The 18,597-nt window shown below is 38.9% G+C and overlaps 1 protein-coding gene across 5 annotated transcripts in view; it reads left to right on the plus strand.

The window, feature by feature from the left end:
* The window catches only part of UIMC1 (ubiquitin interaction motif containing 1), a 103,586-nt gene that overhangs the window by 40,063 nt on the left and 44,926 nt on the right, over positions 1-18,597 (plus strand). For all 5 annotated transcript variants that reach the window (XM_030808469.1, XM_030808465.1, XM_030808466.1 and 2 more), the window contains 3 exons: positions 3,819-3,880; positions 5,934-6,010; positions 10,393-10,496. In XM_030808469.1, the coding sequence (XP_030664329.1) occupies positions 3,819-3,880; positions 5,934-6,010; positions 10,393-10,496 (243 nt within the window). The remainder of the gene's footprint in view (positions 1-3,818; positions 3,881-5,933; positions 6,011-10,392; positions 10,497-18,597) is intronic.

An 18,597-nucleotide genomic window follows, 5' to 3' on the forward strand; every position in this document is an offset into this window, starting at 1 on the left:
ATAATATTTTAAACATTTTTCTATTGCTGGATATTTCAGTTGTCATATCTTTCTATATGAAACTTTTCTTTATTCCTGATCAGTGTACTTAGTCATGAGCCATAAAAATGATGGGTTAAAGAGTTATGAATATAAAGACTTGATATTTATTGCCAAATTGCTCGTCAGAAAGGCTTAAAATTTGTATTCTCTCCATTTGGCAATGTATGAGAATATCTAGTTCACTGCAGCCTTGCCAACAAATAGTTGTACCTTTAAAAAACAAACTTCAACTAATTTTGTAGGCAAATAATGAAAGTCCTATGATTGTAATTTTACCTCTCAATCTTTTGCTTTCAGGAAATGTGGGTAGAAAGAATTCGTTTGTTAAACATTCTCTATTGAACACAGCTTTGGTGGAGCTGCCTGTATTTGAGACTTCTTGGTTGGTAGAGATAGCAAGAGAGTCTCAAAAATAGAGACTCAGAAAAACATTCACTATGGGGCACATAACTTAGTCTGTAGTAAGGTTATTAAAGCTTTAGAATCAGATGATAACTGGTTTTTGGCATCACTGAGACAAGATAAAGTTGCTAATGAAGGCCCGTAGATCACCTTGAGAGCATTATGGCAAGGAGTTGGAAGGGGTAGTATGTTAATGTGGTTACTACTTTTCAGAATCTGATTCTTAATTTTTCAGTCCAGATGTTGCAATTTTTTTTTTTATCAGAAATGACCAGATTGCGTGGGGTTGTGAGAACTGACTGATTTGCCAAACTTCACGCTGATATATATATACAAAATGACAATTTATTAATTTATTATGGAATAGAGACATTTTCAGTGACCAGAATACTCAGACCTGTATCTACTGTCTTCTAGAATGACAGTGTCTGGAGGGTTGAAATAATCAGAAAATGGAATTTTTAAGGGATGGATCAACTAGTCTGTGGAAAAACCTAATAAACTACCACTGTCACACAATAGAGGACATTTCTATGATGACCACATGATTTATCTATTCATTTTCAATTTTTTTTTTCTTTTTTTTAAAGATGGAGTTTCACTCTGTCACCCAGGCTGGAGTGCAGTGACACGATCTCGGCTCACTGCAACCTCCACCTCCCGGGTTCAAGTGATTCTCCTGCCTTAGCCTCCCGAGTAGCTGGGGTCACAGGCACGCACCACCACGCCTGGCTAATTTTTGTATTTTTTGTAGAGATGGGGTTTCACCACGTTGGCCAGTCTGGTCTCGAACTCCTGGCCTCAAGGCATCCGCCCATCTTGGCCTCCCAAAGTTCTGGGGTTACAGACATGAGCCACTGTGCCCAGCCCCATTTTCACTTTTAAGTATTAGAAATTCCCTTTGATAATAATTCTTTGAATTTTTTTTTTTAAGATTCAATGCGGCCGGGTGCGGTGGCTCACTCTTGTAATCCCAGCACTTTGGGAGGCCGAGGCGGGCGGATCACGAGGTCAGGAGATCGAGACCACGATGAAACCCCGTCTCTACTAAAAATACAAAAAATTAGCCGGGCGTGGTGGCGGGCGCCTGTAGTCCCAGCTACTCGGAGAGGCTGAGGCAGGAGAATGGCGTGAACCCGGGAGGCGGAGCTTGCAGTGAGCCGAGATTGCGCCACTGCACTCCAGCCTGGGCGACAGAGTGAGACTCCGTCTCAAAAAAAAAAGATTCAATGCAAGTCATCCCTTCCTTATTAACATATTATTTCTCCAGGAAGAAGATGTCTTGATTAGGCCATAGCTTCCTTAAATTTTTATTTCTGCCGTGCTTTCCTGTTTACCTTGATTACATTTGGGTAGTCTAAATTTTATTTGCTTATTTTGCTATCCTATGTTCATATTCTGGAAGAACCTCACTTTATGTTCAGATTACTGCCATTGAGGTATAAATTTCTAAATTAAAACAATGTATTGAAATGAAGACGTTCTTGGGATTCTACATTGAAATGATTAGGAAGAGGATCATCTGAGTAAGCAATATAATAGTAGTTTTTAGCGTGTGGATTTTAGAGTCAGGCAAGTCTCAGCTCTACGATTTTGACCAACTATATGATTTGGGGCAAATTAACCTCTTGAAGTTTCACTTATTTTTAAAATAATTTAATGGTTTTTGCTTCTTAAGTTGCTTGTGAGAATTAAAGGAGATAAGGAATGTAAAGTGATTAGCACAGGCCTGGCACTGAATAGAAGCACAATGATTTTGTTTGTTTGAGACAGAGTTTCACTCTTGTCGCCCAGGCTGGAGTGTAATAGCGCGATCTCGGCTCACTGCAACCTCTACCTTCTGGGTTCAAGCGATTCTGCTGTCGCAGCCTCCCGAGTAGCTGGGATTAGAGGCGTGAGCCACCATGCCTGGCTAATTTTGTATTTTTAGTAGAGATAGGGTTTCTCCATGTTGGTCAGGCTGGTCTTGAACTCCCGACCTCAGGTGATCCGCCTGCCTCGGCCTCCCAAAGTGCTGGGATTACAGGCGTGAGCCATCGCGCCTGGCCAAAGCACAATAATTTTTTTAAACAATTACACTGAGAAGGTTTGAGATATGCTTTAGCCTAAGGCAGAGATGGAGATGCCTTATAACTAACTTACTAGTGCTTTGATTGCATCTAAAGACCAAGGCTAGTCATTATAAAATTATGTTAAATGGACACTAGGTGTCAGCATCCTCTCTCTCTCTCTCTCTCTCTCTCTCTCTCTCTCTCTCTCTCTCGTCTTTCTTTCTTTCTTTCTGAGAGTTCAATAAAAACTTTGTCACCCCTGGGTTCAAAGGAAGAGACAGGTTAAGTATTTATTGCTGTTGTATTTTAGTCCTTTGGTAATTTGGTTAAGTCTTATTTTTCATAATGACTATATTCCCTATTATTGTATAACTTTCCTTTTGACTGAAAACTCAACTATTCCTGATTTTTAAGTGTATTTCATCATTTACCTGAATGGTAGCGAGATTGATAAAGAGATGCCTAACTTGTTTAGGTTATTCATATCTAATTAGGAAACTTTGAAAACTTCAGCTGGTAGCTTTATGTCTAGTGGAAGAAGCCTCACAGTCCAGGCACTTCCTCAGAAGTCTGCCTAAGGCAGCAGTAGCTGCTTTTTCTGTGATCTTCTGTGCATGTATGTTTAATGAGTTGGTATTTGCACCAACTCTACCATTAATCAATGAAAATAATTTTTGAATCAATGAAAATGATCTTTCCTTATGTAGTCCCTATTCATTACATTTCTGAGAAGATAATCCTGTAGCCAGATATAAAAACCATAGTGGCAGATTTGTAGCAAAAAGAATCTTTGTAACCTTCCCTTTTGATGTCCTATGTTATGGCTTGGTTTTTCTCAGAGATCATAGATTGCAGTGTTTATCTCAACTCAGTATTTCCTTTGAAAATTGAACTTTTCTCTATATTTTCCTTTCCCCTTATGCAAACTTTTTGATTGTTTTTCTAAAATCATAATTCATTTGACTTATCAATTAATATTGATATAGGTCTTGCATGTTATGAAGTGCATTGCGTACAGTATCTTGTTTAATTTTCACAACACTCTGTGAGGCAATTGTTAATACCCATTTTAAGATGAGGAAAGAGATTCAGATGTCACTTACCCAATCACAAAGTTAGTAAGTGATTTAGTTCTGATTTAAATACCAGTCTTCTGACTTTACAGGATGTGCTTGTTTTAGTGAAACTTACTGGCTTATGGAAAATATTTTCTTCTTGTTAATTGTTGAGGGAGAACATTGAACAATTAAATTTTTTTAAAACAGGAAGAGAAGCCAGTTCACCTGTGCCTGTATATTTAAGATACTATGTATTTCTTTGCAGTCTTCCCAAAGGATTGTTGAAGAAACTTCTGAAGAGGGAAACTCTGTACCTGCTTCACAAAGGTGAGAGATCACATGTTTCTATGAATTCTCCTCTGATGGTTGCCAGCATAAGGGAGATGAACCACATGAGTGAGACTGTACGTGGACAGCTTGCCAGAGAACTTTCAGCTCTTTTATAAGTGAAGACTAGGAGAAATTTTATTATTATCTCTAAGTTCTCAGATGTGCCTCTCATAGAAGCTCAGAATATTAAGAGCTGGAAGAGATCCTAGAGGTCATTTTGTCCAGGCCAGCTATCTTGGCATAAATCTCATTTACATTATTTCTGAAAGGCGGTCACATCCTGCAATTCTCTTAACGAATTACACTAGTTTTCTATAACAATTTGAAGGCTGTAGACTGACTTCTTTATAGTCCTTCTATTCTTAGCCCCTTTCTCTTTTCCCCAACTCTGCTTATGCTTATTTTGTCTGTATATCTAAACCTTATACATCTTTTAAATTTACTCTTGAGACTTACATCCTATTCGAAGTCTTCATATTATTCAGTCCACACAGGGCCTGTGTCACTCTCACTGTCTGTCCTGTGCCACTTTTAATCCATTTGTGCCTCCTATCTCCTGTAAAGGATTGTGTTTGCATTACCTCCTCCATTGTTCTTGCTGATTGATTGATGGGCTTACCTTCTGAGTCTTCTTACTTTAATAATAGATAGCAGTTGATTAATTATAAACTGCACTATTAACTGGATCATGCTTCCAGTTACTTTCCACTTGCCCTTTTTATCTGGTAGTTGAGTTTTGAGACTTTCTCAAGAGCTTAATTTTGAACTGCATGACTGTGTTCTCCCATATGAGAGTTGAAGCCCAATTGCCATTTGCTGTAGTCAAGGTGGTGGTCTTTCTTAGGCTTCTGGTTGATAGTACTTGGTATTCCTTCCAGGGCTAAAGAATATGGCTTTGGTTTGATTTTCCTGCTGTTAAGACAGTTTTGGAAGTGGTTTTAACAGAGTAGGCCTTTACTCCCTGTAGGCCTCTCTGCTTTATTGTGGTGAGCCTTGTGCAGAGCAGATGTAGGTTTTAATAAATGATTATACACTTTGTCACCAGTAGAGAGTTGGAATCGCAGGCAATGTGGTTTGACTTCAAATTGATTAGCCCATTTTATAAATGTCAGAAAATTGTTTTGTGATGGACCCTTTGAATAGAGCACTAATGTTACATGCAGAGTAAACTCTGTCTGGCTGGGGTTTATAACAAATGCTATGAGATGTTTTATTTAGAGAGAAATCACTTGTGGTTTTCTGTCAGGATTTAGTTATTTATCATGAGTTCAGTTGTAGCTATTCTCTCTTCTCTGTGATTCTTGGTTGTTGTGAGGATTTTTGTTTTTAAGCATCCTCTTGCATACTTGATCAAACTAATCATAAAGCCCTGTGAAGCATGAGGGGGCTAGCTCAGATGCTCAGATCAGCTATGTGTTCCTATGTCAGGAAGAGATTGCACTCCATGAGCAGTCAGGGAAAATCGGAAGGTTGGATGAAGGAAGCCATTCATAATTAAGTTTTTGTTAGAAAAGAGATTCAATTTATGTGGGCAGATTTTTGCTGTAGGGCAGTTTGGAATTGTATTTTATTTTTGTTGCATGGAAAGCAACATCTTGAGATAAAGAGGAGATTTAACTGCAAAAGGAGGAGAAAGTATGTTGTCAGAAGAATCTCTGTGTCTTGGCAGTTTACAAATCTCTAGCCTTCAGAAGGCTGAGATGGAGGCTATAAAACACCTTTGACATCCTTATATTGGAGTGGAGTTTTTGTCTTCTGTGATATTCACAGACAGTTCTTACCCTTCAACCTTCCTTTGTGAAAACTCCAAAAGGGAATTTGTTTTCATTCAGTGATTTCACTGGAACTGAATTTGTAAGCGTATTTATTTTCCTTATTTCTGGCCTAGAGTTTTCAGTACTGATTCCTTGCTTTCCTGTTGTGCTTTTGTGGTATTAGGCAGCAAGTATCTGTGATTACCTGTGGCTTTGTGAGTGACTCACCATTGCTTTTGGCTCTGTGTTCTGATTTATTTTACTGGGAATTCATTTGGGATTTTGTTCTCTTTCAGTGTTGCTGCTTTGACCAGTAAGAGGAGCTTAGTCCTTATGCCAGAGAGTTCTGCAGAAGAAATCACTGTTTGTCCTGGTAAGTACCCCACTGTGATTTTACTGAATTTCTGATACCTATCTACCTTTTCTTGCCTATTAATTTTCCTCTGACTCTTCAGACCTGCTCTCTGGAGGTTTATATGTAATTGATACGTGTATGTACATGTCTCCACACTCGTATATGTATACACCTATAGTTGTTTTTATTGGCCATTGACTTTTATTCTCAATCTTTTCTCTCCTTAGGGGTAATTTAGTTTTGAAATTAACATGACTTTTTTGTCTCCTTGATTGTTTACAGGCCTCATCAGAGATGGCAGCAAAGCATCAGAAATAGCATTTACTTAACTGTACATTCAGAGCCTTTTGTTATTTAATTTGTTTAAATTATTTTAAATTGTTTTAAATTATTTTGTCACCCAGCCTGGAGTGCGGTGGTGTAATCATAGCTCACTGCAGCCTTGAACTTTGGGGCTTAAGTGATTCTCCCTCCTTGGCCTCCCAAAGTGCTGGGATTACAGATGTGAGCCACTGTGCCTGGACTTCACAGCCTTTTAGTAGTTAGTTTTTATATTGCCATTTGTTGGGGTCTTACTGCATAGGAGGTCCAGAAATTGAGTTTTGTGCATGTTCTGTCATTATTTTTAATCTTAGACCTAAGATGCTTAACCTCATTAAGTGCTTTAGTTTGCTTTTTGTTAATTGTAAAAATTAAAAGATATGTACTTTTAGGCAGAAGAGATGCTCATTCAAAGTTGCACATCGATAGATTTAGATATACAAAATAATGTAAAATGAACTAAGATACATACCATCTAAGAAACTCCTGAATCATTGTATAATATGAAGCGTTATTTTGTGATATGAACCACTACTTTCTAAGGAATTTGTTTTAGACTATATTTTCCTTTCTGGCTTTTCTGAAAAGATCATTAGCCTCATTCCTGTGAGATTGAGGGACTTCCTACTGATGTTTAACTTTGAACAGCAAGTATACAGATGTTGCCATAAGTCACATCTGGTTTTCCCTCAGGTCTCATATAGCCTATAAGGATTAGAGATAATCATAGTTTTCTTATTTTGGTTTCCTTCAATTTTTCCCGCAGAGACTCAAACTTAGTTTGCATGTAATCTAGGAAAGACCTATAAATATTTTTAAACATCTGGCAGTCTATCATAAAGGTCTTTATTTATTTTAAAAATTGAACTATGTTGGCTTTTTTCTTTTTTCTTTTTTTTTTTGTGAGACGGAGTTTTGCCCAGGCTGGAGTGCAGTGGCGCAGTCATGGCTCACTGACTGTAACCTTGAACTCCTTGGCTCAAATGATCCTCACTCCTCAGCCTCCCGAGTAGCTAGGACTACAGGCATGTGCCACCACACCTAATTTTAAAAATTATTATTATTATTATTTTTTAGTAGAGACGAGGTCTTGGTGTGTTTCCCAAGCTGACCTCAAACTCCTGAGCTCAAGTAATCCTCCCGCTTTGGCTTCCTAAAGTGCTGGGGATTATAAGCATGAACCATCGTGCTCAGCCTACGTTGGTTTTTATTGAAAGTGGCTCCTTAATTCATCTGAAATGTATTTGGATTACTGCCTAACAATACCCACTAAGAGACTACACTACCGAGTGCTCAGATTTTGGCAAGAGCACTCAAGAATGCTGTGCTACCTTTGTGAAAAGAAAGCTTTCCCCCTCTGTCTGGGACTACTGACTTCCTAGAAGGAAATCACTCAGTCTGTTTAGGATGATGGCGTGTGACATCACCATGGGATCTTGCAAGAGGAACCCACAAATATATTGATCTTGAAAGGCCTAATTAATGAGAGGGAAAAGCAGGCCTTTCATACTGAGGTTAGATAGCTTTTATGATCATGACTTGCTGTCATTAGCCTGCTAATTAAGTCCAACTGTTTGCTGACATAAACCACTTCTAAATGAGATTGCAAAAGGTATTCATTACATTAATGTTCCTTTTGCTAAGAAAATATAACTACTTCACCATGAAGCCAAACTCCTGGGTTTCTTTTTAAATATATAATTTAGAAGTTATATATATAAATTATCTGAAAAAATTTGTTCCAAATGGGTGAAACACATATTTAGTGTAGTAGTCTGTTACCTGTTTACTTTTGTTTCATATTTCTGACAGTTCAAGAGTCTAATATTTAAGATTACAATATCTTTTTAGTGTTACTCACTTAGTTGAAGAAGCAGGATTATAGCCTTGTGCCTACATTTTGCATGCTTCTAGCATTGCTTATTTCCAAGAAGCTAATGCCCTCTTAGTTGGACATTTCAGCCATTCCCAGAAAGCATAATTGAAGACTTTTTATTATTGCAGTAATCTAAGCAGTGAATGGTTCTTATTTTTAAATATACTGAATATCTTTTTGAAAATACCTTTAGGGAAAGTTGACAGAGAGGATTTTGAAGTTTATGTGCTGTAAGCCTTTTTCCAATAAGGTGGGGTGTGTGTGTGTCTGTGTGTGTGTGTGTCCAGTTTTCAAAAAAATTTGTGGTTTATTAAAATATAGTTAATTCTAGAAATGTATTTAATCCTTTCTTAATGATTCAGAAGATACATTAGAAACTTGCAGATGCTCTATTTGCCTGACATTGGCCATTTATTGTTTTGTGAAGCAAAGTGCTAGTTAGAGGTACAGCAGGTATAGTGTCAGATAACAGAGAACTTACTGGATTTGCATTCTGAAATAAATTTCTGGTTTTAGTTTGGGTTCCTGTAACAAAATACTCTAGAATGAGTGGGTTATAAGCAACATAAATTTATTTCTCACAGTTCTGGGGGCTGGAGAGTCTAAGATCAAGGAGTTGGCAGAATCAGTGTCTGGTGAGAGCCAGACAACTTCCCGTTGTGTCCTCACATGGTGGAAAGAGGGTGAGAGAGCTCTTTGGGGTCCCTTATAGAAGGGCACTAATCCCATTCTTTTCAGGGAAGGCCCTATGCTCATGACCTAATTACCTTCCAAAGGTCCCATTTCCTAATATTACCACATTAGGGGTTGGGATTTCAACATACGAAGTTTGGGAGGTACGCAAACATTCGTGTGTAATGTTTCTTTTCCAGATACATTGGTGGTTTTGAAAGATAATTACTATTTTTTGTTGTTGTTATATTAAGTGATGTGTTTACAGCAGAAGTTGGCAAACTTTTTTTTTTTTTTTTTGTTGGTGAGGCAGGGTCTCACTCTGTAACTCAGGTTGGAATGCAGTGGTGTGATCATATCTCATTACAACCTTGAACTGACCTCAAGTGATCCTCCCACCTCGTCTTCCCAAAGCATTGGGATTGCAGGCATGGGTGACTGTGCCCAGCCAAACTTTTTAAAAATAAAGACTAGATAGGAAATATTTTAGGCCCTGTGGGCCATATAGTCTATTGAGACTATTTGGTTCTGCCATTTTAGTGCAAAAACAGCCATAGACAGTACATAGATGAATGAGCATGACTGGGTTCCAATAAAATCTTACTTAGAAAAATAGGCAGCTGACAGGATTTGGCCCATGAGCTGTATCTAGTTTTCTGGCCCCTGAACTGACTACAAGGGACCCCATCTTACATTTTCATATTACTGATAGCGAGTATAATGCCTGGGACTTGATGTTCAAAATATTTGTTGAATTGATATGTGCTGCTTAAAGAATATATTAAAGAAAGGCGTATCTTTGTCTAGAATGTATATTCTATTTCTGGTCCCAGTTTCTGTTTTTGCTAATCATCTCTTTAACCTCAGCACTAACATTGGCAGGTTCTTGTTTTCTGTCAAATCAGTATACTTTAAAACTAGAATTACAGTGGAAATAAGCCAGTTGATCAGTTGGTCAATGAATAAACAAATTGTGATATATCTATACAATGGAATGCTACTCAGCAGCAAAAAGTATGAACTGTTGATATTACATGACAACATGGGTCCATCTCAGACACATTATACTAAGTAAAAGAAGCTGGACACAAAAGACATGTGATTCTATTTATATGACATTCTAGAAAAGACAAAATTATAGGAACATAAAGTAAACTGGTCATTGTAAAGAGTTCATTGCAGTGACCAAAGAGGTAGGAGATTGACTGCAGAGGGGTACAGAGAACTTTTTGGGGTGTTGGAAATGTTTTATATCTTGATTATGGTAGAGGTTACATGGTATAAATGGTAGTATATAAATGGTATACATTTGTCAAAACATATTAAACTGTATACTGAAAATTTATGAATTCTGTTATTTGTAAATTATGCCTCAGTAAAGCTTTAAGAAGAAACAAACTAGATCTAGTAATATATTGCCACCACAGTATTGTCATATCCTAAACTTTAGGGGAAAATAGACATGTTTGTTTTTTTCATTATGAAAACACAAAATGAAAATTAATGGGATTTTAACTTTTTTAAATTACAGAGACACAGCTAAGTTCCTCTGAAACTTTTGACCTTGAAAGAGAAGTCTCTCCAGGTAGCAGAGATATCTTGGATGGAGTCAGAATAATAATGGCAGATAAGGAGGTGAATATTTTGCTCTATATTTTTTCTCAGTGGTTTCTTTCTGTTGGTAGTCCTCTCTCTGATGCAACGTTGACATTGGCTGAAAAGATTTAGGTGGCAGGGGGTTTTAGTTTTGGGGGTCCTTATGTCAGGGAGAGATTTTTATAGTTAAGATTAGTTCAGCATTGTTTCTAAAAATAACAGTAGTTAGCATTTCTTGAGTACTTTTGTATGCATTATTATTTCTATTAGAGATGGGGAAACAGAGGCTTAGGATGTTTAATTTGCTCTAAATCATACTACTAATAATGGTAGAGATATAATTTGAACACGGGTTTGAATCCAAAGTTATAGGGCATTTTTTATTATGTACCAATAAGTAACAGACACAGTCTTGGAAAAAATTACTATATTTATATTATGATGTATACATAACTTTCAGCCCTAATTTGATCAGAAATGCAAAGTCAAGGTAGCTGTCTGATAAAATAAACGAATCTATTTGCATCATTACCTTTACTCACTTTACGTATCTGGCAGTAACCATAAAGCTGATTGATACAAGTTCATACTTCCGATTAAGATTCTCGGTGTGTATATTTTTCCTTTTCTTTTCTTTTTTTTTTTTTTCTTTTTTCTTTTTTTTTGGGATGGAGTTTCACTCTGTTGCCCAGGCTGGAGTGCAGTGGCATGATATCGGCTCACTGCAACCTCTACCTCCCCGGTCCAAGTGTTTCTCCTGCCTCAGCCACCCAAGTAGCTGAGATTACAGGCGCACGACACCACGCTCAGCTAATTTTTATATTTTTAGTAGAGACGGGGTTTCACCACGTTGGCCAGGCTGGTATTGAACTCCTGACCTCAAGTGATCTGTCTACCTTAGCCTCCCAAAGTGCTGAGATTACAGGCGTGAGCCACCGTGCCTGGTCCTCAGTGTGTATTTTTAATGTTGAGTCTAACAAAACAGTTTACCAGGAATTCCTTTAAAAATTTTAAAATCTTAAAAATCTGTTGCTGTCAGAAGCAACCTGAGAGTTAGCCAAATTCCTCAGTAGAAATAAAGATTTTGGTTACATCGGTGTATGCTTTCTTATCCTGCGCACCTTAAGAAAGGTTCCTTTTTGGCCAGGCGCAGTGGCTCATGCCTGTAATCTGAGCACTTTGGGAGGCTGAGGCAGGCGGATCACGAGGTCAAGAGATTGAGACCATCCTGGCCAACATGGTGAAACCCTGTCTCTACTAAAAATACAAAAATTAGCTGGGCGTGGTGGTGCGCATCTGTAGACTCAGCTATTTGGGAGGCTGAGGCAAGAGAATGGCTTGAACCTGGGAGTTGGAGGTTGCAGTGAGCCGAGATCGTGCCACTGCACTCCAGCCTGGCAACAGAGCAAGATTCCGTCTCAAAAAAAAAAAAAAAAAAAAAGAAAGGTTCCTTTTTATATTCTGGAATTTTTTTTTTTTTTCCTCCTCAAGACAAAGTCTTGCTCTTGTCTCCCAGGCTGGAGTGCAGTGGTGCGATCTTGGCTCACTGCAATCTCCGCCTCCCGAGTTTTTAGTGATTCTCATGCCTCAGCCTCCCGAGTAACTAGGATTACAGGTGCCCGCCACCATGCCCAGCTAATTTTTGTATTTTAGTAGAGATGGGGTTTTACCATGTTGGCCAGGCTGGTCTCAAACTCCTGACCTCAGGTGATCCACTAGGCCTCCCAAAGTGCTGGGATTACAGGCATCAGCCACTGTGCCTGGCCTGGGATTTTTAAAAAACAGTTTTTACAGTAGAAGTTAGATCCTCTCCCTGGTCTCTGCGCTGCAGGTAACTGGGTAAATATTCTGCCTTCTTGAATCATGCACACTGCCTGGTTCTCTGGAACCTGATCTGTCACAATTGACCAAGATTCCCTGATGCCAGTGGTGGTAGGAAAGACGATGACACTCCCTGCTGCAGATTGACTGATGACGGATCCTGCTCCATAATGTCAAAATGGCCTCTGGATTGTTTTCTCAGGAAGAAACAGAATCTTCTAAATGGGAATGAGGGAACAGAATATTATTACCATAGTCATCCTAACATACAGAAGACGCCCTTAGTTAAGGCTGATTTCATACCCATCCATGACTGCAGACGAGACTATTCTTTGTTTGGGTCAAAGCGCATGAACCCTGTTTAGAATTTATGGTGTACATGTCTGTGCTATATATCAAATAGATGGAATCGTAATAGCCTTTCTCATGTTGAATGTCCTCTTTTTGGTGTTGCTGTTTGCTGATATCTGTGGATGTCTCCAGTCTTAGAAGTTTCCATTAAAAGAAGTTAGATATACTGTAGATTTTAAATCATGTAGTAGTTACAAGTCACTTATTAGACAGAATGGAACATTTTATGTGCACAAAGATAGTATAAAGGATGTGGACTCTTGCCATTGGGATCGGTGTAGGTCATTTGTCCTAAAATTTCTTGTTTACTGGAAGGTGGTATGGTGTAGTACAAGGAGCTTGAGCATTGCAATTAGAAGACATGGCTTTAAATCCCAGCTCCACCATGTTTTGAATGTTGCGCAAATTAATCGCTTTATTCATTCACTAGGCAGCTATTTATAGTTTGTATACTTTGTGCCAGTCATTGTGTCAGACTCTTGGGATACAAAGATAAATAAGAAAAACAGTCCTTGCACTCAGAGGGTTCTGGTAAGAGAGGAGACAGACATATAAACAGATAATTATAATTATAATGTGGTCTGACAAAGGTAATGATGGATTCCTAGGGCATTAGGGAAGCACAGAAGAGAAATGCTTTTCTGAATTTGAGTTCTTCATATGTAAAATGGAGGCAGAAATATCTATTTTACTCGGTTGGTTTGCAGGTGAAATTAGATAAAGAATATAAAACACATAGCAGAGATTTGTCACAAGTAGAAGTATCATGTGGAAAGTCATATTATTTTACTACTTTGTAATATATTACTGTTTATTAGTTTACTAATGACAGAGAATTGCTTAATAGTATTTGAGGTATTTGGAAGTACCCATGGCACAACTGTATGTAGTCCCTCTTGATTTCTGACAATAGTAAGCTTTCTTCGGAAATAGTGTTTCTGAATATCTTGCCTGAGAGTTTCCCTTAGTTGGAGTCTTAGATAAATATCCTATTCTCCGAAGAGCTAATAGAAGTTATTCAGAGTCCTCCAGAGCTAGTTTAGTCAGTTAAGTTTTTAAGTAAACTATGTTAAGATTCGTGTGGTGAGAAGGGGAAGATCCAGAACAAGGAGGTTTCTAAGCTACACATAATTGGGTGGGGGAGGGATGGAGAATTTGGTGATTTGCAGGACATGCTTTTGTTTTCACTGGGTTCATTTCTCTTGAAGTGAGGTGTATTTTTTTTTTTTTTTAAGTCTGAAGTTAAGGACCAACAACCTTTAAGATGTCAAGATTCAGTATCTAAGTACCTCTTTTGAAAAATAGTTGTATAATTTTTTTTTTTTTTTTTTTTTGAGACGGAGTCTTGCCCTGTCGCCTGGGCTGGAGTGCAGTGGCTCAATCTCAGCTCTGCAAGCTCCGCCTCCCGGGTTCACACCATTCTCCTGCCTCAGCCTCCCGAGTAGCTGGGATTACAGGCGCCTGCCACCACACCTGGCTAATTTTTTGTGTTTTTAGTAGAGTCAGGGTTTCACCGTGTTAGCCAGTATGGTCTCCATCTGCTGACCTCATGATCCACCCACCTCGGCCTCCCAAAGTGCTGGGAGTACAGGCATGAGCTATGGCGCCTGGCTGAAAAATAGTTGTATAATATTTTAAAAGAAGTAGAAGGGGAGGGGGGAGGGATAGCATTAGGAGATATACCTAATGTAAATGACGAGTTAATGGGTGCAGCACACCAACATGGCACGTGTATACATATGTAACAAACCAGCACGTTGTGCACATGTACCGTAGAACTTAAAAAAAAAAAAAAAAAAAAAAGTAGAAGCAACTCTGCAAAGAAATCCCTGACTGCATGGTCCTAATACAAGCTACTTTGCTTGCCTTTTTGCCCCTTGAGGTTCTTCCATAGTAGTTAATACTTAAATAGACTTTTTAAATGATGCTGGGAAAAAATACCTTATTTTAACATAAAAATGTTCTGAAACCTTCAGGGTTGCCTATGAACAGTGGTTGGAAGTGGGCTTATATTCATAATAAGACAATTGACTACTCCCTCTTGAATACATTAATAGTTAAAGGTACAGTCTCTGCATTGTATAGAGCTGTGATGAATACAAAGGAGTATAATGCTCAATGTGAGCACCAGTGACACATTTGCGTCATATAACATTTGTGTGCTTAGTGAACTTTAGAAGGCCAAGTAACTGCCCATTCACCACTAACTTTAAGTAATTCAAGACTACTTGCAAATTTTAGGGTATATTGATCCCCTTTACCCCCCTGCCATCCTTCTGCTCAAACAGCTTTGCTATTTTTCTCTTTTCTTTTCTTTTCTTTTTTCTTTTCTTTTCTTTTCTTTTTTTTCTTTTCTTTTCTTTTCTTTTTTGAGACCGGGTCTCCCTCTGTTGCCTAGGCTGGAGTGCAGTGGTAGGATCTCGGCTCACTGAAACCTCCGCCTCCTGGGTTCAAGCGATTCTCCTGCCTCAACCACCTGAGTAGCTGGGACTACAGACATACACCACCACCCCTGGCTAATTTTTGTATTTTCAGTAGAGACAGGGTTTTGCCAAATGAGCCAGGCTGGTCTCAAACTCTTGGCCTCAAGTGATCCATTCAGCTTGGCCTCCCAAAGTGCTGGGGATTATAAGCGTGAGCCATCGCACCCGGCAATTTTTCTTTTGTTTTCATTCTTTCTTTTTTTGGAGGCAGAGTTTTGCTCTGTCACCCAGGCTGGAGTGCAGTGGTGCGATCTCGGCTCACTGCAGCCTCCGCCTCCCAGGTTTAAGCAATTCTCCTGCCTCAGCCTCCTGAATAGCTGGGATTATAGGTGTGTGCCACCACGCCCAGCTAATTTTTGTATTTTCAGTAGAGATGGGGTTTCACTGTGTTGGCCAGGGTGGTTTTGAACTGGCCTCCTGTGATCTGCTTGCCTTTATTGTGGGATCTGGCCAGCAGCCCACAATGCAACGGGGCTCTGTCTTTGTTCCTAGGCGGATTGGCAGGTTGAGAAATAATAGACACACACAAGATAGTGAAAGCTGGGTCCAGGGGAGTCACCGCCTTCTGGTCCCGCAGTGCCAACAATGCACTGGATATACCAGCACTTATTATTAAGTTTAGTGAGGGCAGGGGTAGGTTAGTGAGGGATTTAGGGTCATTTGATTATGAGGTGAGATGGTCACATGGGGGATGAAGTAATTCTTTAACATAACATTTGTATGTAGAAGTACAGTACATTTCTGTGTAGAAGTATAGTATACAGAGATAAGAATTTACAATATAGTATGTGCCTCAGTAATTTCTAACAGAGCCTTAAAACAGAGACACAATCTTTCCATAACCTGTGATTAGCAAGATAATAATCAGCAGTAACAATTGCAACAAAAGCTGGTTACAAACAATCCATGGAAACAAGAGGTGAAGCTAGACAACCAGTTAGACCAGAAATTCTCAGAAGGGAGTATGCCTTAACCCTAAAGAGGACTAGAAGAGCTTTGGCAAGATGAGGGCGTTTATAGCCCTATCTTATCCATATGGACAGATGCCCCCCACCCCCATGCATCCGTTTATAGGCTTTCCACAAGGGCCACATTCCATTCCCAGAGCTATGAACATCTGCTTTTCTGGGATAGGAATCTTGGTGATGTGAAACCTCCCTGACTGCACGTCCATTCATAGGCTCTCTGCAGGGGGAAGCACATCACGTGCTGTTGGCTCGTTCTGGCAGTCCAACCTGGCATTGTCTTTACACAATCCTGCATGCAATAATCAGGAGCATTTCATCTTTTATTCCATAGCAATAGTTTCAGGGGGTCTCCCTACATCTCCCCCTTTTCTCTGATTTAAATGAACCATAGCAATCATAGCTTGGCACTGATCATGATTGGATTGAAGAATATTTTTTCCAATTTTACACATGAACAATAAACCAGCAGCACAAATTATACACAGAACAAAATTAATGATAGTGGACCCTCCCAAAGATTTTACCCATTGAATGGGGTTGAGATTAGATAATCCCTCAGAGATACCATCTAAAACTTCAGCACCGGGTAAAGCAGTTAAGTGTGCTTGAGAGACCTCAAAAATCTGTTCTTTTAGCTTGCTTATGTCTAAACTTAAATTATCTTCACTTCCTTGTAAATGGCATTTTACTGATTCCCAATTGTGAACAGATTCATTATATTGAAACGGAGTTATACAAAAATCAGAAGTATTCCAATCACATTGCATTTGTAATCTGTGTCCTAAACTCATAATTTTATCTCCCATCCATGTAACAGTTTGTCTTAGATCATTAATTTGATTAGCCAATTTTTGATCAATACCTGAGAATTCCACATCCGAGTAGAATTTTTTTTGCCATTTATCCACAAAATGAACAGTTTGAATAGATTGATGTAATGCAATTCCAGCAGCAGCAGCAGTCGCAGTAACAGCAATCAAGCCCATTATTATTGCAATTAATGTAAAAATAAATCGTTTACTCCTTTTAAGAATTTTCTGTAGAATATTGTTAATAACATGGATAGAGGGGGAAGATTCCCAAGGCCTATGTAAGGCTACGGGGAGCCAAATACCTTCTCTGGCTCTGACTATTAAAATACTATGATATTGATTAAAGGATGAGTCAATACAAGTATACAAGTAACAATTAACACAGGTAATTATGTTAGTTTTTGAACCAATACGCATCTTTCCTACTAATAACATATATGGTGGTTTAACACAACTTTTAAGTGGTATAGTTTTGTTGGACTCCATATAGATAGTATACATATTTTGAGGTGACAAGGTGGATTTACTAATAACACTTTCTCCAGCCCAAACTCTCATACCAGTCTTAGCTATTGTTAATCTCCATAATTCTGAATGTTCAGGTCCTAAGTGGGGAACAATGAGCCTTGACTTTGGAGGGGCAACCCTTGCACCTTTCCACTTAGGAGGAAAAAAGGAGTTAAATCTACGATATAATAGGGGAGGGTTGTCACTACTTTTTTGATAAGTAATATTATAGAGAAAATGTTGACAATCTCTGTGACCTTGGAGCAATCATTGGTAATATGACCTTTGGGAGCCCAGTCAACAATGGTGCAGTGAGAAGAATTAAATAACACAGTTCCTTCTGAGCTAACACGATCTTTCCATATTAATTTGTCAGCATTTGAAGACAAGTTGAGAGGACACGCAGGTCCTAAAGGCTTATATTGGGATGTATGAATATAATCAGTGATTTCTGTTTTGATTTGCCTTAGAGGTTTTAATGAGAGCCCTGATACCAAGTGTCCTAAAGGAGGGATAGAGTGACCAGACGGTAGTGTAACAGCCTAAGTTTGAATATCTAATGAGAGACATCCATTAGTGGGTCCCAGGCACAAAGGTGGATACCTAAAACCTAAAGTGATACTGAAAGGGGTTCCTTCTCTTGAAGGTTGGGCAGGACAGTGATCATCTACAGAACCAGGCATCCAAATACTGTTATTAACATAGACCTCGATAGGAGCGTCCATCCATGTCATGGCTCGAATAAGAGGAGGAAAAGGAATATAGGCCCAATATGTATAGTTTTTAACAGTCTGTGGAGTGACAGAGGGTAGAAGCATCAGTGTTATCAGGAGGAGGCAGAGGTTGAGCCGGATCTGGATCACTGGAGACAAGTTGTTCAGGATGTCTGACTGGATTGTCTGTTGTAAAGGAGTTAGCGTGGTCGTTTTCTTCTTTTTGATGATTGGATGTGTTGTTTCTTGCTGTGGCGCTTTTTCAGCAAATTTCTCTGTCTCGTTGTTGCATGTATTTTCAGGACACAATTTTAGGTGTCTAGCAGGAATCCAAACAGGAGATTGATGTTCACCTGGGGAGACACAAGCATAATCTCTTCCCCATGTTAAAATAGAACCTTTTGACCATATATTAGATTGAACACCTTTCCACCATACTTCTCTTCCTTGGTTTACCGTAGGACGGTTACCAGAGAAATGTTTTT

This window comes from Nomascus leucogenys, unplaced genomic scaffold, assembly GCF_006542625.1.
Source record: "Nomascus leucogenys isolate Asia unplaced genomic scaffold, Asia_NLE_v1 Super-Scaffold_3019, whole genome shotgun sequence".
Taxonomy (NCBI): domain Eukaryota; kingdom Metazoa; phylum Chordata; class Mammalia; order Primates; family Hylobatidae; genus Nomascus; species Nomascus leucogenys.